Source organism: Fusarium falciforme, chromosome 7 (genome assembly GCF_026873545.1).
Source record: "Fusarium falciforme chromosome 7, complete sequence".
In the NCBI taxonomy this organism is placed as follows: Eukaryota; Fungi; Ascomycota; class Sordariomycetes; order Hypocreales; family Nectriaceae; genus Fusarium; species Fusarium falciforme.
In genome coordinates, this window is record NC_070550.1 from 3845939 (window position 1) to 3869470 (window position 23532).

A 23532-nucleotide genomic window follows, 5' to 3' on the forward strand; every position below is an offset into this window, starting at 1 on the left:
GTTAAAGACTTAACTTATTATGCCTTATTCTCTTATATTATTACTAAATTAATAAGTAATCTATTATATAATAGGTATATCTAAGCTATCTAGATTTATAGTTAAGAAGCTTATATTATTAATACTTAAAAGGCTAATTATTTTAGCTATTAGATTAATTATAATCTTATTATTTATACTTTATTTTAAGCTTAAATTATCTAAGATAGCTATAACCTTATTATAAGTACCTTAGACCTATAATAAGGACTTTATTTTTTATTTAAAAACCTTTATTATAATTACCTTAAGTACCTAGAAGTAAAAGAAAATAACCTTATTACCTATAATTAGCCCTCTATATTAATTTTATTTACTCTATATAAATAAAAGATTATTATATATATCTTAAGTATATAGTTTTTTAGGGATTTCTCTAAGATAAATAATAATAATAATAAGCTAAATATTATCCCTACCTCTATATTTATAATAATATAAAAATAGCCTTATAGCTTAAATAAATAATTTAAAAAGAAAAATAATTAGCTCTAAGGTAATTATAAGCCTAAGAAAGGGAATATTATTAGTAATATATTAAGGTTAGCTAAAATAACTTATATTCTTTTTAAGGCTATTAATTAGCTTACTTAGCCTTAAGTTTCTAATAACCTTATTATAGCTATAAAAGACTAATTAAAAGAGCTTAGAGGGGCTAAGGGTATTACTAATTTTTATAACTAGGTCTAAAAGTAATATAATATTAATAATACCTAGCCTTTTACCCTTATCTTTAAGTTTTACCTCTAATTAACTAAGTAAACTAATTATATCTCTAGAAACTATAATAATATATTTATTTCCTTTAGTATTAGCTATTTATAAGTAAAATTATCTAAGAGAGGCTACCTTAATAAGATAGAGAATAATAATAATAATACCTTAGCGTGATTTATTAAGTATTAGGCTAAGTAGAACTAAGGCATAGCTATAAGTAATAAAAGAAAGTTCCCCGCGGGATATATTATTATTAAAGACTAGTATAATATAAATAACTAATTAATAGCTTATTTTTAGGTTATTTCTATTAATTAGGTTATCCTTTTTTTTAATAATATATATATTAAGGGCTTTAATATTGCCCTTAAGATAATATAAAATAAAGCTAAGAAGAATTTTTTTCTTTTTAAGGCTATATACTGCCTTAAGATTAATAATTATTTCATGCTAATAATAGACCTCTTATTATATAAGCTATAGCTTATTTACCTAAGTATAAATAAATTAATCCCTAATATCTTAGATTAATCTATCTTTAATAACCTTAATAATAAGCTTATTTATTTCTTTTAAGTTATAAAAAATACTTAAATTACTAATTATTATATCCCTATTATTATAAGTAATTTAATCCTATAAGGATTAATTAAAAATAATAATATATTTACCTTAAGAAGACCTATATTAATCGCAGCTAGCTATAATAACTAGTTTTAATACCCTTACTATAATATAAATAATAATAAGTTTATATAGACCTTAGAGATTAATTATTAAGACTAATATAACTAAGATATTTATAATATTAAGCTTATTTAAAATAATAATAAAAATAATAATAATAAAAATATAATAAATAATAAAAGTAATAATACTTAAAAAGATATATTAATAAAATAAAATAATACTTAGAAAAACTATAATATATAATAAAAAAAGAATTATATATATAATATTAATAATTATAAGAAATATAAAAATAAAAAAAATATATATTTATAAGATATAATTATTATATTAATATAATAATTTCTTTTATTTATTTTAAATTTTATTAATATTCCCTTAGTATTATAATAATAAAACCGCTATATAAGATATAGCTAGGCAGAGGGTAAATACTAAGGATAGCGCTTATCTTAGTTAAGGGGACTTATTAGGGAAATCCCTAGGAGCTATATAACTAAGAAATCCCTAGGAAATCCCTAGGAATTCCCCGGAATTTAGACCTATTTTCCTAGAGATTTCCTAGAGAAATCCCCGGGAATTCCTAGGGAAATCTCCTATAAAAACCCCTAAGTAGACTAGATAATTTGCTATTAAATTCTTACCTTATTATTATCCCTTTTGGAAATCTATGCCTTCTCTAAGGACCTATGACTTCTAAGAGGCCTAGTAAGGGATAAATAAGTATTATTATTATTATTCTTTTATACTAAGCCTCTTAATTTATAATAAATTATAATTAATATTCTCTTCTAAGTTATTTAATTAAAGTCTTATAATATTCTTTACCCTTAGCTAAGCTTTATTATTAATAATTATCTTTTTTATAGCACTAATACTATTACTATTAAATATAATTATATTATTATTATTATTATTATTATTATTATTATAATTACTATTACTTACTTAAATTATTTAATACTATATATATTTTCCCCTTATTTATATCTATAGTTAGGCCTTTATTTATTAAACCTCTAATTTAATATACTATGTTTCTTTTTAGTAATAAATAATATTATCTTATATTACTATTAAATATTAATACATAGTATACTTATATCCCTTCTGCATAGGGAGTAATTTAATAGCTATATTATTATCTTCTAAGAGTAGATTCTTTTCTAAGTTAGCTAAATCTATGCTAATATAATAATTATTAATCTCTCTTAATATATTGCCTATTAATTAATATACCTATTAGAAATGCTTCTTAAAAGTATTTAGCTATAGTCTAGTTTTATATTTATAGTAAATAAGTATATAATACTTCTTATCTAGTTATATATACTTATTTATAATATATACTTATAATACTTAAATATTAAGTTAAAATAATAATAATAAAATAAAATTAAATAATTAATACTATTATTCTTCCTTCTTATATATAAACCTTACTTCTTTTTCTTCTAACCCTTATAACCCTAACCCTAAGTTACCCTAACCTTAAGCTTTAACTAATTAATAACTTATTTTAGTAATAGGTAATATTATAGAAATACATAGATATTAAAATATAATTTATATAGCTAATTATACTAAAATTGTTTATAAATAATACATAGACCTATAAGAAAGAAAAGTAAGCTAACTTAAAGGTTTTTTTTAATAATTCTTTAATTAAGATAAGATTAAAAAAAAATAAATCTTTTAAGAAATTTTTTTTTATTAAAATTAATTAAATATCTTATTAATCTTAGCTTTTAAAGCTAAGAATTAAAAATAATAAAATTATTTAATTACTTTATAATCTTAGCCTCTTTATTTTTAATAATTAAGGCATAGGCCTTAAAGATAGCTTTAATTTCTTTTAAAAAAAAGCTTTAAAATTATTACCTTTTAATAAGACCTTAAAATATTTATTATAAGGCCTTTACTTAAAGAATTATTAGTAAGCTATATTAGCTTATTAATAGCTTTTAGTAGCTATAAAAAGCTATAAAATTATTACCTTAGAAAGCTAGCTTTTTTAACCTTTTTATTAAACCTTAGAAAAGACTTATAGGTATATATTAATTTAATATAGCTAAGAATTAATATAAAAATAATTAGGCTTAAAAGTATAATAAAAACCCTATTATATAGGTATAATAATTATATTTCTTCTTAAGGGATAAACTAGTTATACTAAGTTTATATTAGCAAGGGGTTATTAGTATTATTTTAAATAAGAGATATAAATTATATCTAATAATATACTTAAGGGTATTAAGTATAACTAAGTTATATTAATAGCTAAGGTAGCTATTATATTAGAAAGTACTAATAAGTATATCTTATATACTAAGGTATAACTTATAATTATAAGTCATAGCTTATAATAAGTTATAAGTCCTTTTATAAGCCTAGGTTAGACTTATAGTATATACTATAAGTTACTAATCCTAATTAGCTGTTTTTTATAGAGGCGCATATAACCTGGGTTAGCGCTATAATAATAGGCTTTTTAAATTATAAGATAAGAAAGCCTAGGGGAATAAGCTTAAGTAATTTTATAAGGTCTTTTTAGCCTTAAAGAAAATTAAGCTTAATAGTTTACTTTAAGGCAGGCTTAATCTCTTTAAGGGAAAGCTAATAAGGCTATTAATAAAGGTATTATTAAATATAATTAAAAAGAATTATAATTTTATAAATCTTATAAATAAAAAGGCAAAAAATAAAAATATAAGTAAAAAAATTTATAATTATAAGGCTTATAAGTAATTAAAATAGAGGTAGAAATAAAAGTTAAAAATATATAGCTAAGAAAAAATAAAGTCTTTATAAAAAAAAAATAAAAAAAATAAAAGCTAAAGCTTAGTAGCTAAGAAATTACCTTAATTATAGTAAATATAGTAATTAATATAACTAAGTAATTAGGTTATAGTAATAATTAGGGATTTTTAATATAATACTAATTATATTAAGTACCTTATTAAAATTCTTTTTTTTTTTATTTTTAAAGAATTTTAAAAAAAAATAAAAAAATAAATATAAGAAAAAGGACTTTATTTCTAAAGTCCTTATAGTATAAAGTTATATATATCTCGTTTTTTAAACCCTAATTATATTAAAACCCTATTTTTTAGAAAATATTAACTAATTAAGAAAAAAAAATTAACTACCCTATAGTCTATTAGTATAAAAAATTTCCCTTATATAAAAAAAATATTAATAGCTTAGCTAATGTTTTTTATAAATAATAGGGCAAGGGTTATATTACTAGTATAAATATTATTAAAGGTTATAAAGATATAATTATTTATCCTAATATAGTTAATAATCTCTTTTCTATTTTTAATCTTTTTAATAAATACCTAATTAAATATATTAAAATTAGCCCTTTTAATTAAATTAAATTTCTTTTTAATAATAAATTAATTTACTTATTATTATTAAGTAACCTAGAATATTAATACCTTAGCCTATAAATAGGCTACTCTAAGGTAATATAATATTACTAAGTCCCTTTATACCTTATTATTAAGTATTAATTATAGGTATAGTAATAATAAAATATTAAGCTTAGCCTACCTAAGGAAGGCCTATTATAGTAGCTATATAATAGCTAGGTATATTAGGAATAACTCCTTAATTACCTTAGGGAAGAAATAAATATTATTTATTTAAGCTTTTATTTTCTTTTAGCTCTTATAATATTATAAATAAATTATAATTATTTTCTCTTATATTAATATAGATTAATACTAGGTATTAATATTAATATATATAATAAAAAGTAGCTTTAGTACTAATAAAGGAGGGGCTATTAATATATAAATAAGTATAATTATATATCTTAAGAACTCTTATACCTAGGATTTATATAGGGCTATAGCTTTAAGATAGAATTAAGACTTAGCGCTAATGCTATTATATCTAGAGATAAGAAGACCCCTCTTATTTTATATAAAGGCCTATTATAGTGCCTCCTTAATCTTAATTTATAGTAATAATATATCCTTTATTAACTTAAGTATCTTTATATTCCTTAGGTACCTAACTTATAAGTCACTATACTTATTGCTATTTAAGTTATTTTATACTATTTAGGCCTTAATTACGCTAATATCCTAATAGCTAAAAAGTAGCTTATTATATAAGAGCTTATATACCTTATAAAACTCAGATATAGCTAATTATAAGATTTAGTTTATTTATAATAAAGTTTTTTAATATATAATTATCTTATTATTAAGTAATTAATAAATTTATTCTTTTACCTAGGTATTATAAGTAGCCTTAAAGAGATAAATATATTACTATAAGATATAATTAAAAGATATCTTAGCTATTTAATAAAAGTATTACTTATATAACTTATTTAATAAGTTTATAATCTTAGTCTCTTTACCTTATTTTATAAATTAAATAAACTTAAATAAGAGGAGCTAGGCTATTTAGGTAAGAGTAAATAAGTTATTATTAAAGTTACCTAGCTCTTATTAGATATATTATAGCATAGTCCTTATTATTACTAAGAATTACTTCTTATTAATATATTAGCTAATTAGGTATATATTTTTTTAGCTAAGCATAATATAAAAGCTTAGAATAAGAGACTTAAATAGCTAATTAAAGAGTATTTAATAGACTAAGGCGATATAAAACTTATAGATATTATATTTTAAAATAGGGTTATTTTTCTTTTTTCTTTTTTTTACCTTTATTATCCTTTTTTTTATTTTTTTACCTCTTTTATACCCTCTTTTTATCTTATGCTTATAAATAAATAATAATCTCCTCTATAGCGCTAACTTAGTAATTTATTAACTTAATAATATTTATTATAAGTATTTAATTATTACCTTCTTTAATAAAATAATTATCTTTATATAAAATACTATAATAATAAAAGACTAAGAGCTATTTTATTCTTTTAAAGGTTTATATTTATATTAATTAGTTCTTATAGCTATAAAAGTTAATTAAAGGGCTTTTAATCCTTAAGATTATAGCTTTATTAAACTAGCTTAATCTCTTAGCCCGCTACTTTATTTACTTTTATTTACTTAATTTAGTATTAATAAGAATATAAATATCTTAGAGATAAGCCTTAGCGGCAGCTATAATATAATAAAGATTAACCTCTAAACCTTATAAGGTAGCCCCTTCTTTATTATTTTTTCTCTTATATTTATTATTACTATCTAAGCTCCTAGCGGTAAATTTCCTTAGCAGCAGTAATAATATATAAGATAATTATATCTCTAGGTCTTAAAGACCTTATAAATAATTTAAGAAACCTATATAAATAAGCTATAATACTTATTTTACTTATATAATTAAACCCCTATCTATAATATTACCCTTCTCTTTTATATCCTATAATGCCTAGATATAATTTACTTATATATTAATAAATAACTTTTTTTTATCCTTTAATAATATTAGCCTAAAGAATAATAATACCCTCTTTATTATTTTTTATTTTATTATAATTATTTTTAATAATAATAAGGGTAGACCTTATATTATAAAATAATTAATAAGCCCCTTTATTATAAAATATATCTATAGCTTATAGGCTCTCTATAGATAATTTAATAACTTTTTCTTATATATTAATATATAATCTTTTATCTTATTTAGCTATCTTATATAAAAGTTATATCTATTATTAGTAATATATTTATAGCTATTTAAGATAACTAAACTATTAATTAGCTTATATAAGGAGTTAATATTATAATTTCTAATATTTTTTTTTTAGTTTATTAACTAGCTATAGTTTATATATTATAAAAAGCTATATAGTTAACTTTAATATATTTCTAATTAATTAATATAGCTTAGACTATAAATACCTCTATTAGCTCTTTATCTTTAATATTAGGTAAGTCTTATATAATAAGTAAGTAATAATTTAGTAGTCTAGGTTATAATAAAATAATATATAAATCCCTATTTTTAGTTATTATATATTTAAGGTTATTTTACTTAATTAAAGCTCTTAAGTAATAATAAAAACAAAAAGCAATAAAAGATAAATTAAATAATACCTTAATAAATTATAAATCTAATATAAGGGAATAAATTAAAATTAAAATAAAAAGGGAAAGAAAATAAGAAAGTATTAACCTATTATTTAAATTTTATATTACTTTATTTTTTTCCTCTCTTTTTATTTTTATTTTTTTTTATTATTATTTATTTTACTTACCTCTTTATTATTATTATATATATATTACTAAGAAAAACCCCCCTTATTAAAATATATTTCTTATCTTATTTCTTCCCCTTAGTATTACTCTATGTAGCTATTCTAGCTAGCTTACCTTATTATTATTATAATAGCTACCCTTAAAATTAATTTTATTAATCTTATTTTACTCTTTAATTTTTCTCTTTTTTTCCTCTTTTTTTCTCTCTCTCTTTTATTTATTAAATTTATTTTCTCTTTATTAACCCTAACTTCCTAAAATATAATACTCTTATTAATAAAAAGGCTAGCATTTTTACTAAAAAAGTCACCTGCTATAGTAGCTAGGGTATTAGATTTATTAGAGAAGTATAATATATAATCTATAGCATAAACTTAGAATATACTTTTTTTATATAGTTTTTAAAAAAGGAATTTTATAAATTTCTTTATAAATTAAATATTATATAAAATAATAAGAGTAATTAATTAATTAATAGTAATAAAGGTTATTACTAGGAAAAAAGCCTAAAGCTCTCTTATTCCTAAATTAGCCTCTAAAAATAAGAATAATTAAAGGTCTATAGCCTTTAACTCCTTTTCTATATATAAGAAATTACCTAATAGCCCAAAACGGCTTTGCACCTATTTCCCCTAACTTACTATATAAATATAGCTAATAGACTCTCTTATATCTTCTTACTACTTTAGTTTATTATTACTAGGCGAGTCTATAAAACACCCTCGGGTTATAGCTATAATCTAGACTATATTAAGCCCTTCTTTACTTCCCTCTAGTTCCTCCTCCTAGGATATTATATATACTATCTTTATTTCCCTTTTTACCCTCTTTTCTTAATAATCTCTCTCTCTTAAATAATTACTACTTACTAAGAAACAACTTAATTATCCTTAATTACACTTATTATTATAGACTTAAATTTATATAAAAAGAATATTACTTATTTACCTAGTTAATCATAAAAAAGCTAGCCTTAGAGATATATTTTATTATATTTCTCCTTTATTTACTTTTTCCTTAACCTTTAAATTACCCTTCTTTTATCTTAATTAGCTATAATATAAAATAGTAATTTACGACTAGTAGTTTAGCCCCCCTATCCGCGTCTAGGGCCTACCCCCGCGTGTATCCCTTACCTAGCCATTAGTCCATGCCCCTAACCCCGAATAGTAATTTTGCCTAAACTACTACTGGCCTCCCGGTTAGGGTATATGCCAAGCTCCAGCAATGCGCCCCAGATGTCTTGGAATATTACATGCGAGAGTCCGAGAGAGGCTCTCCGAGGCGGCTACCTTGGGGTCAAGTAGCACCGACAGGTCAGCAATGACGCTACATAAGTCAACAGTGACCAATTGAACCCGTATCGTGGAGCATACCGTTTGACAACGCCAATCTTTTCGCCAATATGACGCTCTTCAAGTACTTGGAAAGAGGAAAATACCGAGTCCACACGGCTTCCATCAGGAACGAGTTCCAACATCGTCAGTCGAAAACCAGCGACTTACGACAGCTAGCATTCTCACCTTCTCTCCTACCTTGGCAATCCGCTTTCTAGTCTGCTCTGTGTTGACAGTGAAGGCCTTTTCACACAACACGTTATGACCGGCTTCCAGACAAGCATGACATTCTGATGAGATGCAGGTACGGGGTAGCCGTCGATGTTCGGTTCCCGGACCATTTGAGCGTTACTGTTTGCTAGAGCTGACTTTTATAGCGAGATCAACGATCAAAAAGCCGTCTACAGCAGAAACACACTGCCCTAGTGATCTGCCGTTATGGGGGGCTGGAAATGGATCCTGCTGCTTCAGGGTTTGTCGACACTAGCTATTCGGAGCTGAATAATTTTGATCAGCGAGGGTGTATCGGCTCTTTTGCAACGGGTTTTATCCCCAACGCCAAATGTATCATCTATTCTCTCATTTCAACTGGAACTTTTCATCACGAGTAAATGAATAAAGACATACTTCATAAACGAGTGACATGATATACAAAACGACGGGAAAAGCACCACCTTGGAACCAAAAAAAGAGAGGACAGGAGGAGGAAAAAAAAAAAAAAAAAGGATTGAATAAAGTGATCGCCAACACCGTCCCATCTTTAAACCCATGCCAAACCGCCCTTCTTTCCCTGAGATGGCCGTCCCTTGCCAAGGTCCTCGTCGTCCGAGAACCCCTGGTCCTCAGTAGCGGACCTAGCAATCGGCAAGTTGGCGACATTGCCGCCCAGGTGACGGCTAAAGCGGTTGTACGCGATAAAGGTATCCTGGTCGCCCGCGACCGCGTTGGCAGGCGGCGTGATGCGCATAGAAATGCGCCGCAGCTCGACAGCATCGTCCTTGATGGGCGTCTTGCCGGTGTAGTGGTAGAAGATGTTGAGGGCCGGGATCGACAGCCCGTGGACGATAATGGAGAATAGCACGAGCCAGTAGACGGTCGGACCCATGGCCCGGACGAGGTTCGTCTCCTCCTCATCGCCTTCGCCGTCGTGCGGGAACAGATGTCGGGCGTGCTCAACATAGAAGACGGCACCGGCGCCGATGGGGCCGAAGTAACCCATGAAGAGGGCTTCCTTCCAGCTAGCACAGACGTCCGGCATGAGCTTATAAAAGGCAAAGATGGCGGGCAGCCGGCGGAAGATAAGGACCAGGAGGCCCAGCGCTAGGAGGCGGCTCCAGGTGATGCCGGTGCCGGTGGGGTCGTTGAAGTCGGACCAGGGTAGGATAGCGCCGATGTACATGAATCCGCCAAAGTTGAGCAGGACGTCGACGCACGAGTTGACTTCGTCGTGGCGGATCTCGGTCTCGCGGAGGTAGTGGCCGTCCCAGTTCAGGGCGCTGCCGGCGACGAAGCAGGCCAGGAGGTCGTCGGTGCCGAGGGCTCCGCAGGTTCCGACGATGAAAAGGCCCAGGGCGGTCGGGAAGAGGACGTAGGACTCGTTGTCGATCCACTTCCTAGATGGAGATTAGATCTGGCCGCTGAAAGCAGGGAGCACTGGATCCTCCAGGTGTCGAGTGCTGGCAAGTTTGATGTGATGTCGTTGCAGAGCGCACTCACCATTTGAGAGCAAGGCGAATCCCCTTGCAGGATCCATATCCAACAATGGCCCCGTAGGCGATGGACAAGACGATCGTGTACAGCCAGGTTTCGACGAGCCACTGCTTGAGGGCCTCCATAGGCCCACCGCCGAGGCGTCCGACCTCACCGGCCCGAGCCATCAGAGCATGGGCAGTAGAGTGACCAGCCTCGGCTCCGGCGCCGGCGCCAGCGCCAGCGCCAGCGATATCGGCATGTTGGATGAGGTACGTGGCGAGCATCAGGAACGGGAAGCCGAACCCGTCGTTGGCGCCGGCCTCGGAGGAGATGATCTCGCGCAGCGGACGAGCGACGTACTTATCGGCAAAGGGGCCCTTGGCGATGGCCTGCGAGAGGATAGGATCGGTGCAGGTCACGCAGGAGCCGATGACGAGGGCGGCGAGTAAGGTCACCTTAGGGATAGTGAGCATGATGCAGGCCGTCGTGCAGAGCCACATGACGGTCATGATGGGGAGGAGGCAGAGGGCCATCTCCTTCCACCGCGTAAGGTTGTACTTGGCCGGGAGCTGGTAGCCTGCGATGACGAGCTGGACGCCGATCATGACCCGGGCGACGCCCTAACCCTTCAATATCAGCATCAGTAGCCTCAGTCGACGCCTGGAGGGGAAGAGGGACAAACCAGAGTGATGGCGTTGGTCTGGCCTGGGGTGGCGGAGCCCCATTTCTCGCTCTCGATGAACTTGGCCACCAGAGGCCCGAGGATGATTCCAAAGAAGACGGCAGGGACTTGCGAAAGTTAGATGGTGTTTTTGAGGCTGCGGGTATGAGGAGTACTGACGGGCTTCACCAAGATACCAAGCCTGCTTGATCTTAACCGAGATGATGCCATAGAGAACCGTGAAGGCGCCTAGATACAAATATGTAAGCAGAGGCCTGAGTGGTAAGAGCCAAGAGATGGATGGGTGCCAAGGTACGGACCTAAGACGCTGAGCACGATGTTGAGCTCGCTAAGGTTCAGGACGGGCATCTTGGCGATGTCACGGAGTGCGTGAAAACAACAAGATGGACAAAGGAAAAGGGAGAAAAGGGGAAAAAATAGAAAAGGAAAAAGGAAAAGAAAAGAGAAAGAAATATAATAGAGGTCCCGCCTATGAAAACAAAAAGAGATGGAAAGGAAATTTCTGATGGAGTCAAGTCACTCTCCGGAGGCTATCTATTCACCTTTTAAGATATCTGGATCAACCGAGATGAGGAATATTTTAGCCAGCGCTAGACGAATCGGGGAAAAGCTAATGGCTCTGAAACGGCAAGCAATGTTAGTCTAGAAGGCAAGGCCTAAAAAAAGGATATAGAACAAAAAGAGGGAGAGGCTAGAAAAAGATTCACGTCTATGACACGCTCGGTGATTCTGCTGGCGATTCAGGCGATGACAATACGTCTCGCTCGCACTCCTGTCGAGTCTCTTGGTCCTCGATAAGGGGGATGTAGAGCAGAGTCGGTGGCTGGTCGAGGTGGGTGAAACTCTTGGCAAGGGCGCTATCGCTGGCGGCGGTTATCTTGGCGTCGGGGGTTGGCGAGGAGTTATCTTGGCGATCACAATTGGAGGTGGAGACTCTCGAGGCAGGGAGACGCTATTTGGAATTCTGCTGGAGGGTTATGGAAATGGAAATTGGTCGCGTATCTATCCGGTGGGAGCCTCGTTTGGAGTACACAATTGGCCGTTTTCGGGCGTTTAAAATAAGCATAAAAAGGCGTGCCGCATGGTGCTTTCATAGCCTCTCAATCTCGCAACCATATCACTTACTAGCCATGGTATCAGAAAGAACAGCGTTATGAATCATGGACGGGATGGACGTTAAGGAGCCGCCGATCCGCCCCAAGACGCGCGGCGTGATCAAAGGTTATCTGTTGGGCCCTGCAAACAATAAAGCGGCGTTGAGTCTGGCCCGCTAAGACACACATGGCCAATCTTGGGCCGTCTGTTTTGGCGCGTGTTGCCGCGGCTGCGAATAGCCCCGAGACAGATTCCGTCCATGTCTCGAGTTGTAGGGCCGAGGCTGCATTCAGACGCTTGAATGGACAAGAGAAACACAGATCTTTGTCGACTTGTCCAGGGTCAAGTTGTGTGGAGGCCGGGACTTTGAGGACCAACCGGATCACTCCAAGTCTCAGATCCGGAATCTATAATATTTTTTAAGCATAATAATTACCGCAGGATTAAGAAAAAAAGACTTCTCCGGCGGCCATTGTTTTTACTGTCTCCGCGCTACTTCCCTGGCGAGGGAATATCCCCGGGCTCGCCCAGATCTGAAACATGATACGTCAGCAGAATATCACCGCGCTTTGACGTCGGGGCTGCAACTCATGTCAAACACAGGGGTTGCGTGAAAACGATAGAGCCCGGCAGATCTGCACTTCTTCTTCCATTGCGGGGGCACCGCACAAGGAGCCTCAAAAACTCCTAAATATAAATGTGGGTAAAAAGCGTTCCTCCATCCGGGGGGGAAGGCGGGGAGGTTCTTTCGTTTCATTGCTTCATCTCGCCTTCAAACAGCGTGCCCCTCCGGGTTGGGACTCTTCCGCTCGATACAGATCAAGCCCATCAGTATTGGACCGAGATCGACTCTGACGCAAGATTACTCTATGCGAGTTTTCTCGCGATCGAATGAGTCAGGATGACGAGCCCGTAAACGGCGGACTTAACAAAGTTGTGCAGGATTTGATCGATTGGCAAGGTTGTCCAAAAACATCGAGTCGCCAAGGAATGCGAAGTCTGTCAAGAAATAACCACTGGCCGAGACTAACTCAACGCCTTGACGCAACCCTGGCATGGATACGGCTGGCCGTAATCGGCTTACCACCATCGTGGATTGCCACTACCAGAAGTTTGAGACTTGGCGAGTGTACAGTTTGGAGCGCAGATGCACTGTATAACCAGTGCAACCCAGCTGGGCTTTCGGACTGGTTGCTCAGCAGGCGGTGACTGTATAGCGACTATTGATGGTAGCATCATTATCTTGTGCAAAGGAAAGGGGGAAAAGCAATGGAGAAAGCCAACGAATTTTGGGAACCTCAAAGAGAAGAGCCAATTTTAGATGTGACGGTTGGGGAAGGAGAAGTGCACCATGTGCCACGTCAGACATTAGATGCAAAAAAGACAGGGAGGAAAACTCCATAAAAAAAACAAGTCCAAACCTGGAGGAGCGATCATTAATGGAGACGGGACAATGGAAACGAGGGTTTTGCATGGAACCAAACATGGTCGAATATCGGTGGCGACCCAGTGTTGATCCCTGTTACACTACATGTACTCCCCAAGTCCTTACATTTTCAACATTCCCAGCCTCATGCCATCGACGAGACAATATATATATATAGCTAAAACCACTGATCTACGACTGCCAATACCATCACGGTCGCGCCATTGTGTCCAAAACAGCCCTAGTTGATCGAGTTCCACCGACTCGGTTATCTTCTCTCCTCCCTTTTGCTCTGACTGACCGGTTTGCTACACAGTTTTGGATGGTCACCCTTTCCCCACCCAATTCTCCATCCTGATTCCCTAGACGCTATTTTTTCATGTGCGCTACCTCCTTGGCGGAGTGGGGTGTGTGGGGTTGGATCGGGAGGCGAAGGGCACGCACTTCAGGATAGGTTGGAAGGGAGAGTTACGGGTACGGGACTAACTCCGCTGTGTGTCCTTGTGCTGGGTCCATGATAAAAGGGACATGATCGTCTGTCGTCCTTCCAGCTCCTTCAAATTGCTTCACTAGTCAAAAAACCTTCGGCGCAGTCACTTTCTCAGCCTACTCTTCTGTCCATGTATTTCCTCTTGGCTATCTTGCCACCCACCCAAGCAAGAACAGCACAGAACTTGAGCCCTCAAAAAGACAAGGTCTTGTCCCACCTAATGGTCCTCGTCCCGCACCGGATGAAATATTCCCGTCGCCATGAGCCAGCAGTTGATCAAGGAGGCGCCTCATGTCTCCGGGCAATCCAACACGCCCATGACGGCGCCCGCCCACACCCTCACCTTCGAACAGGTCGCCGAGCAGCTTCAGGGTCATACCGTCGACGGCTTGAGGACGGCCGAAGCCGAGAGGCGTCTTAAGGAGTGCGGCCGCAACGAGTTCGGCGAGCAGCAGGGTGTCCAGCCCATCAAGATCCTCATCGGCCAGATTGCCAATGCCTTAACTCTAGTGAGATATCCACCATTTCATGGACCTTCAAGGAATCTCAGAGCGACTTTGCCGTCGTTGTCCTTGGTTGTGAGCCTCGGAGGGAGATATACTGATTCGCTGATTTGTAGGTGCTCATCCTCGCCATGGCGGCTTCCTTTGGAATCCAGTCTTGGATTGAAGGCGGCGTCGTTGCTGCAGTCATCATGCTCAACATCGTCGTGGGCTTCTTCCAGGAGTTCCAAGCTGCCAAGACCATGGACTCCCTCCGCTCGCTAAGCTCCCCCACAGCTCATGCCGTGCGCGACGGGAATAATCAGGTTATCGTGACTGCTGAGATTGTTCCTGGTGACTTGGTCGAGCTCAAGACGGGCGATACCGTCCCTGCGGATATCCGCCTTATTGAAGCTGTCAACTTCGAGACCAACGAAGCTCTCCTCACTGGAGAGTCTCTCCCTGTCCGAAAGGAGACGGCGTCCATCTTTCCCGATGATACCGGCCCTGGTGACCGCCTCAACGTCGCCTACAGCTCGTCGACTGTCACCAAGGGTCGTGCTCGTGGTATCGTCTTCGCTACTGGTATCTACACTGAAATCGGCCAGATCGCTGTTGCTCTCCGTGGCAAGTCCTCTCATCGTCGTGAGCCCAAGCGCCGCGAAGATGGAACTGCCTCGACTGGTCGCTGGGCGCAGGCTTGGACCTTGACCTTTTCTGATGCTGTTGGCCGTTTCCTCGGCGTCAACGTTGGAACCCCCCTCCAGCGCAAACTGTCGAAGCTGGCCCTTCTTCTTTTGGGAACTGCTATTGTCTGTGCCATTCTTGTCCTCGGTGCCAACGAGTTCAACACTAAGCAGGAGGTCATCATCTACGCTGTAGCCACTGGCTTGTCCATGATCCCGGCTTCTCTGATTGTCGTTCTTACTATTACCATGGCCGCTGGCACGAAACGCATGGTCCAGAGGAACGTCATTGTCCGCAACCTCAAGAGTCTCGAGGCCCTTGGTGGAGTCACTAGTATGTCCCGTCAAGTTCCTCCATCCCGAGTCGAACCTGTTACTAACACCTGTATTAGACATCTGCTCGGACAAGACCGGTACCCTTACCCAGGGCACCATGATCGTCAAGAAGGCATGGATTCCTGGCCGTGGCACATATTCAGTCGGCGCTACTAGTGAGCCATTCAACCCGACCCAGGGGCAACTCGGCCTCCAGGGTGCTCAGCCTAAGGACATCGACTTCCAGCATAGTGGCGCCGAAGGCACCCCCATCAACCCTGAGGAGGTCGTCGCCAGGGATCCCACACTCCAGGAATACTTGAATGTTGCTTCTCTGGCTAACCTCGCCACTGTCCATCAGGTTGAAGGCGAATGGCAAGGCCGTGGTGACCCGACTGAGATTGCCATTCAGGTCTTTGCCTCGCGATTTAACTGGAACCGTCTCCGCCTCGCTATTGGAGAGACGCCTCAATGGCACGAGGTTGCCGAGTTTCCGTTCGACTCTGACGTGAAGAAGATGTCTGTCATTTTCGAAAATAACCAGTCGCAGAAGCAATGGGTTTTCACCAAGGGCGCTGTTGAGCGAGTTATTTCCTCTTGCCTCCGCTATGCTGTCAGTGATGAGATCAAGCAGCTCACTCCCGATGTTGAGCAAGATATTCTCAGAAACATGGAAGCTTTTGCCCGACTTGGACTCCGAGTTCTCGCCCTCGCCAGCCGAACTGATATTCGCCACGTTGTCGACAACGAAGCTGAACTGGACCGAGGCCTTTTCGAGACTGACCTTGTCTTCCGTGGTCTTATCGGTCTGTACGATCCCCCTCGCCCCGAGTCTGCGCCTTCTGTCCGCCAGTGCCATGAGGCCGGCGTCAGCGTTCACATGCTCACTGGTGACCACCCTGAGACTGCCCGTGCTATCGCTCTTGAGGTGGGCATCCTGCCTACTAAGATGTCCCAGATCCCTGCCGATGTTGCCAACACAATTGTAATGGCTGCCTCGGACTTTGACAAGCTCTCAGATGATGAAATCGATCAGCTCCCTCTGCTTCCCCTCGTCGTGGCCCGGTGTGCTCCCCAGACCAAGGTCCGCATGATCAACGCCCTCCATCGCCGCAAGTGCTTCGTTGCCATGACTGGTGACGGCGTCAATGACTCCCCCAGCTTGAAGCAGTCTGATGTTGGTATTGCTATGGGTCTCGCCGGTTCTGATGTCGCTAAGGAGGCTTCTGATATTGTCCTGACAGACGATAACTTTGCATCTATCCTCAACGCCGTTGAGGAGGGCCGACGTATGTTTGATAACATCCAGAAGTTCATCCTCCACGTCTTGGCCGAGAACATTGCTCAGGCTTGCACCTTGCTCATTGGCCTTGCCTTTAAGGATAAGAATGGATTATCTATATTCCCTCTTGCTCCCGTTGAGATTCTCTGGATAATTATGATTACCTCGGGTATGCCTGATATGGGACTGGGCTTTGAGATTGCCGCGCCCGATATTATGCAGCGACCTCCCCAAAACGTAAGCTTACCCTTTCTCATGCTGCTGAAACCTTGTCATAACCTATCTATAGTTGAAACAAGGTGTCTTCACTCCGGAGCTGCTTATCGATATGGTTGTTTATGGCCTCTGGATGTCTGCTCTTTGTCTGGCTTCGTTCGTCCTTGTCCTTTATGGATTTGGCAACGGTAAGGCTGATATTGGTGAGAACTGCAACAACGAGTATAGCGAGGATTGCAAGGTCATCTTCCGTGCTCGCGCGACGACGTTTGCTTGCCTGACCTGGTTTGCGCTCTTCCTAGCTTGGGAAATGGTTAATATGCGCCGCTCCCTATTCCGAATGCAGCCTAAGAGCAAGAAGTACTTCACTCAGTGGATGCACGACGTCTAGGGCAACCAGTTCCTCTTCTGGGCCATCGTGGCAGGCTTTATTACTATGTTCCCGTTGATCTACATCCCTACCCTGAACACTGTCGTCTTCAAGCACGCTCCTATATCTTGGGAGTGGGGTATTGTCTTTGTTGAGGCTATCATCTTCTTCCTGGGCATCGAGACCTGGAAGTGGATGAAGCGCTTCTACTTCCGTCGCCAGGCTCGCAAGGCGACTGGTGGCGTGGTCGACCTTGAGACACGCGTCTTTGGACACTACTACGAAATGTCCAGCGCCAGCCAGGACGAGGAGGTTGGCCAGGAAAAGAGAGCCTCTTGAGGAAGTGTCCTGGGAAAAACGTCTTTGACACGGGTGTTTTTCCGTGGCTGCGGAACTGGAGGAGAGTCTGAAAGACGGAACCTCACGGCGAAACAGCTTAGGCAGAGGAAGTATCTTGATGCCGAGAGGAGAGGGTAGAAAATTGATGGATGAAATCCCCCGCATGGACCGACGGATGGAGATCCCAGAATCTACCGGCATTATGGGAATGGGTCAACAAGGAATTGTAGGCGAGAGGGAGGTGCTAGGTAGATAAGTTAAAACACGTAAGCTGAACAGAATGTGACTTAGACCCAGAAAAATTTGAGGAGAGAAACCGCTTGCGCATGGATCCCTTGTTGTATTAAGTGGTGAATTAACTGGTTTCTACGAGATGGAGAGGAGGATGTTAGAAAAGATATGGTCGCGTGACAGTAAAGGCGACGAGGATGAGAGCGGTCAGCGATGACGCGACCTCTGGAGTGATGGTGAAGTTGAACGGGAGATGATGCGGAATCTCTGGGGTTAGGTGAATATGGGTGAAGGGTTCAGGGACGGAGATTGGAAACGGTGAGAGACGTCGCATTCGACATTTGTCGATTCATGCGAAAACACGATGCGATAGGGATGCGGTTTCAAGCACAAGCCGCACATGAAACCGCCGTTAGGGCCCATACCGGTACACATGATACACGCCAGCCATTGATAAGCATGAGACATATTGCACAACTTCAGCGTGGGGTGAGACCAAGGATGAACCGACATTTGGTGAAGTTGACATGTAGTGGCGTTACTAGTGATGAGCAATGAAGATCAATCCGATGGAGAGACAGTGGAGGATAGCCCCAAAGGTCGCAAACACGCGCTACGTCAGGGCAGTCGGGGAGAAATACAGGATGGATGTACCGACTAATTCTAACCATCAAAACTCACCAATCATCGGTCTCGTTTTTACTGCCCCCTGGCCAGTTTCACCACATCAAAAAAATCAACCAAACTTCAAACCGTCGCAATGCCGTAACTCGGGTTTAATTCAATTGAAACTATTGGCAAATACTCTCCCTAAGTTGACTTTTTGATGCATGTTAAATTAACCTATTTTACCCCCTGATATTCCTTTGACCTTGCCCCTCCTCCTTACCCAACGACTTTGTCCCCTGGGCTTCAATAGCGCGATTTCAATTTGTATGGTGTTTTCTACGACTTTGCACGGCAGAGTCGTTGCTGAATCGTTGGTAGGTTTATATTAATAGAGAGGTTAGTCACGTTATTTAAATAAGAGTATTATTATCCCTTGAGTTGTGTTGAACCTCCCGCTAGGTCGCGGCAAGGAGGTATAGCTAATTAAAATGCGTCAATTAAAAGATACCTGTTGTGACGGTCGTGTTTTCCCAAGGGATAAACCGGTCATGCTGGGTTTATATACGTAGAGAGTATTAGGCGTAGTTTAAGTAATAAGGGTATAAGTTATGTCTAGTAATATACTTAATAATATTAAGTATAACTAAGTTATATTAATAGCTACGGTAATGTTTATATAAGAAAATATAATAAATATATTTTATATATTTATATAGTTTATTTAGATTAATTATCCTAAGGTTTAATCTAAGATAAAATTAATATTTCTATTACTTAGTCCTAAGACTATTAAGAATAAAGTTTAATCCCTTTACTCTTTACTTAGTTAGATTATTTAACTAGGCTTCCTTGCCTAGCCTATATTATAGCTATAATATAAGGTCTCCTCTTTATTAATCTTATCTTTAAGACTAATTCTAATAACTAAGTATTATTAATAAATAACTTTAATTTATAAAAATTTTATTTCTTATTAATATAATATTAGGCTAAGTTTCTAAGTATAACAATTATATGTATTCCTAAGGGATAAACCAGTCGTGCTAGGTTTATATTAGTAGAAAGACTAATCGCGCTATACTTAAATAATAAGGGTATTATATCTAGTAATATGCTTAAAGGTATTAAGTATAACTAAGTTATATTAATAGCTAAGGTAGCTAATATATAAGAAAATATAATAAATATATTTTATATACTTAGGCTTTCTTAGGTAAAGCTAATCGCGAGTAGGCGCGATATTATTCTAAGACTAATGCGGTCTAGGAATAATATTAATCCTTAGTATATTAGTCTTATTATAATTAGCGGTTTAGAACTTAGGACTTATAAGGAATATATAATATAACCGCGAGGGTTATAATATAATATCTCCCTTCTATTAAGTCTTATCTTTAAGACCTATATACCTTTATTTTCTTAGTTTTATTCTTAGTATATCTTAACTTAGACTTTTTATTATTATATTATATAATATCTAATTATATTTTTAAATAGTCTTTCTATAAGAATAAAGAAATTAATATATTTATTCTTTCTATTAAGTTTACTAATAAAGAGGCTAATATACCTTATATTTATTACTTTTATTTAGGTAAAAAATACCTAATATTTATAGATTTTATTTATTATAATAAGTATATCTATAATAAAAAGTCTTATAATAATACTTATATTATATTATCTTATAAATCTAACCTCCTATGTTTTTTTTATAATTCTTATTTCTAATATTATTATTATATAATCTAGCTATAAGGGTACCCTATGTAATAAGTCTAGCTCTTAAATAATTAGATCTAATAGCTATTAGATAGAATTAGTAACTTAGACTTTAAATTACCTTTATATACCTCTTTTATAATATAACTTATATTTCTTTTAATAAAATAGCTACTAGAGTTAGCTATCTACCCTCTGCTTTTAGTAGTACTTTAACCTCTTATTAGAGCTAAGGGATCTATAATAATTAATAATAGTTAATACTTCTTTTAACTTAATTTATACTATATTTAATAGACCTAAAGTTAAAAATAAGTAAAGCATTAAAAGAAAGCCTTAATCCTTTCTTTTAATAATACCTATTATATATATATCCCTAGTATTAGGCTAAATAAAACTAATTAGCCTTATAATAACCCTAAGCTTATTAAGATAAGACTTATTTAAGTAATTATTATATAAAATAATTATAAGATTATTAATAAAAGTAAAGCTTATAGAGGTAAATTTTAATTACTTATAATAAATTTAGATTTTTTTCTTATAAAACTTAATTTTCTAATATAAAAAATATATTCTCGCTAAATTAATAATACTTAGAGACCTTATAGAGCTTTCTTATTAAAAAACTAATAAATCTAATACCTTTTATAGAGAAATAGCCTTAATTATAAAATTATTATTATATTACTAAAATATAATAGATTTCTATTTTATTAAAAAAGCCTAAGGAATTATTAAAAAGATTATTAAGAGGGCTAGATAAGAGGGAGTATTATTATTAGATAATAAACTCTTAATTTATAACTTATTAATAAATATAACCCTTAAGTTAATAAATATAATAGCTAAATCGCTAAAGGTAGCTCTTTTCTAATAACTAAAAAAACTTAGGGAATTAATATTATTAATATTAATATTAAGGAAATAAAAGACCCTAAAATAACTAGTGCTATTAAACCCTATATAAAGCTTTAATCCTAATATTCCTAATATTAAATACCTTATTACTAAGGGTATTATTATTTATTAGCTTTCGCCTAACCTAACGCTAAGAAAATAAAACTATCTTATAATCTATTAACTATATAAGTAACTAGAGATATAATAATATTAAGATTTAGCTATAAACCTATTAAATTTAGCTATTAGTAGTTATATACTTTAATCTTAGCTAGGGGTAATTAATTAAGCTAGAATAAGGTTATAAAGGTCTTATAATATAATAAGGTAAATACTAATTTTAAATAAAATAAAATAAGAAATAAAGGATATATATTAATACTTCCTAATTGCTTAATAGATATTAGAACTTATTAAAAAGGGGTATAGATTTAAGCTTAAGGACTTAGAACTTATTAGGGTATAGGTAAATATAGCTCTAAGACTATTAAAACTAGTACCTCTCTAACTAATATAAGGCCTATAGCCCTAATTATAGTAATTAAACTTATTAAAAAAAAATAATTTTTAATACCCCTATTAAGAATATTATTATAATCTTATATAAGAGGGTAATACTAAAGGTAAAATAGATTATATCTATAAATATTATATTTAGCCTTCCTAATAATATATCTTACTAAGTAATAATACCTTTTATATATTATAATAGCTATTATACCCTCTTATTAAATACTACTATAAAAGAATTATCTTTTATTATAGCTAAACCTAATAAGATAATACTAAATAATAAAATTACCCTAAAAATAATTTACTTTATTTATAATTAAACTAAATCTATTAAAAATTATATAATTAAAGTAAGAAACTTAGGTAAATAAAAGAAATAATAATATTAGCTTTAAGCTAATAAATATTAGCCTATTTTAGCTAAATATACTTTTAAAAAATAAATTTAAAAACCCCTTAGTAAAAATCTTTTATAATAAGACTATTATTATTTTTATTAATACTTATCTATAAATTAACTTAGTTTAGTTTTATATAAAAAAAAGTAATATTTAATAAGTTATATCTATTAAGGAAAATACCTAGAAATTCCTTAGAGGTAATATATTAATATAATAATAAAGGCTATTTAATAATAAAAAAAGATAAAGCTATATCTTAGCTATTAATATTTTTCTTAATATAATAAAAATTAAATTTAAGATAAAGCTCTAAGAAATACTAAAATAATTAAATTAAGCCTAACCGGGAGGCCAGTGGTAGTTTGGGCCAAACTACCATTTCGGGGTCAGGGGCACGGACCAATGGCCATGCAGGGATGCACGCGGGGGTAGGTCTGGGACGCGGACAGGGGGGCCAAACTACCAGTCCTAAACTACCATTTCATGCTGCAGCCAATTAGGATAAGGGAAGGGCAACTTCAGGGTTAAGGAAAAAGCAAGCAAAGGAGGGAAATATAACGGAATGCGTCTCTAAGGCCAGCCTTTTCGCGACCGACCGGGTAAACAAGCGATATTCTTTTCACATAGACTATGATGAGTCCATAAAATGAGCGTAACTAAGGACGACCAAGTAGTTTCCCAGCTAGCGGCAATTATTCGAGAGAGAGACTATTAGGAAAAGAGGGAAAGAAGGGAAACAAAGATAGTATGTATAGTATCCTAGGAGGAGGAACCAGAGGGAGAGGTAGGGAAGGGCTCGATATAGTCTAGATCGCAGCTAATGGCCCGAGGGCGTCCTATAGACTCGCCCGGCGGCAACAGACCGGAGCGGCAAGGAGATACAGGAGAGTCCGCTAGCTATGTTTATGTAGAAGCCACTAAACCGGGAGAAGGGTGGCTTATATATAATGGCGAATACCGGTCGTTGATCTACGCCTTTTATGGCTATGCGGTCTGTAGCCTCGAGGGTCACTTGAGGGACCATCACCTAGATATCGACTATCGGGCCCGCAGCGATATTATCCACCGCCATAAGGGTCTACAGCTATAAGGACTAGCATTAGAGCA

At 35.7% G+C, this 23532-nt stretch overlaps 2 protein-coding genes across 2 annotated transcripts; one reads left to right on the forward strand and one right to left on the reverse strand.

Moving 5' to 3' along the window:
* Positions 1–9731: 9731 nt before the first annotated feature.
* Positions 9732–11816, reverse strand: NCS54_00985800 (Na-H-Exchanger domain-containing protein; the record flags this gene model as incomplete). Its single annotated transcript, XM_053155188.1, has 5 exons — positions 11645–11816; positions 11505–11573; positions 11346–11452; positions 10688–11283; positions 9732–10584 (listed from the first exon to the last, which is right to left on the reverse strand). The coding sequence occupies exons 1-5, from the start codon at positions 11691–11693 to the stop codon at positions 9732–9734; spliced, it is 1674 nt and encodes a 557-aa protein (XP_053011163.1). The 5' UTR covers positions 11694–11816.
* A 2800-nt stretch (positions 11817–14616) lies between these two features.
* On the forward strand, positions 14617–18046 carry NCS54_00985900 (Hypothetical protein; the record flags this gene model as incomplete). Its single annotated transcript, XM_053155189.1, has 5 exons — positions 14617–14865; positions 14976–15858; positions 15917–17358; positions 17411–17650; positions 17729–18046. The coding sequence occupies 5 exons, from the start codon at positions 14617–14619 to the stop codon at positions 18044–18046; spliced, it is 3132 nt and encodes a 1043-aa protein (XP_053011164.1).
* Positions 18047–23532: the final 5486 nt, after the last annotated feature.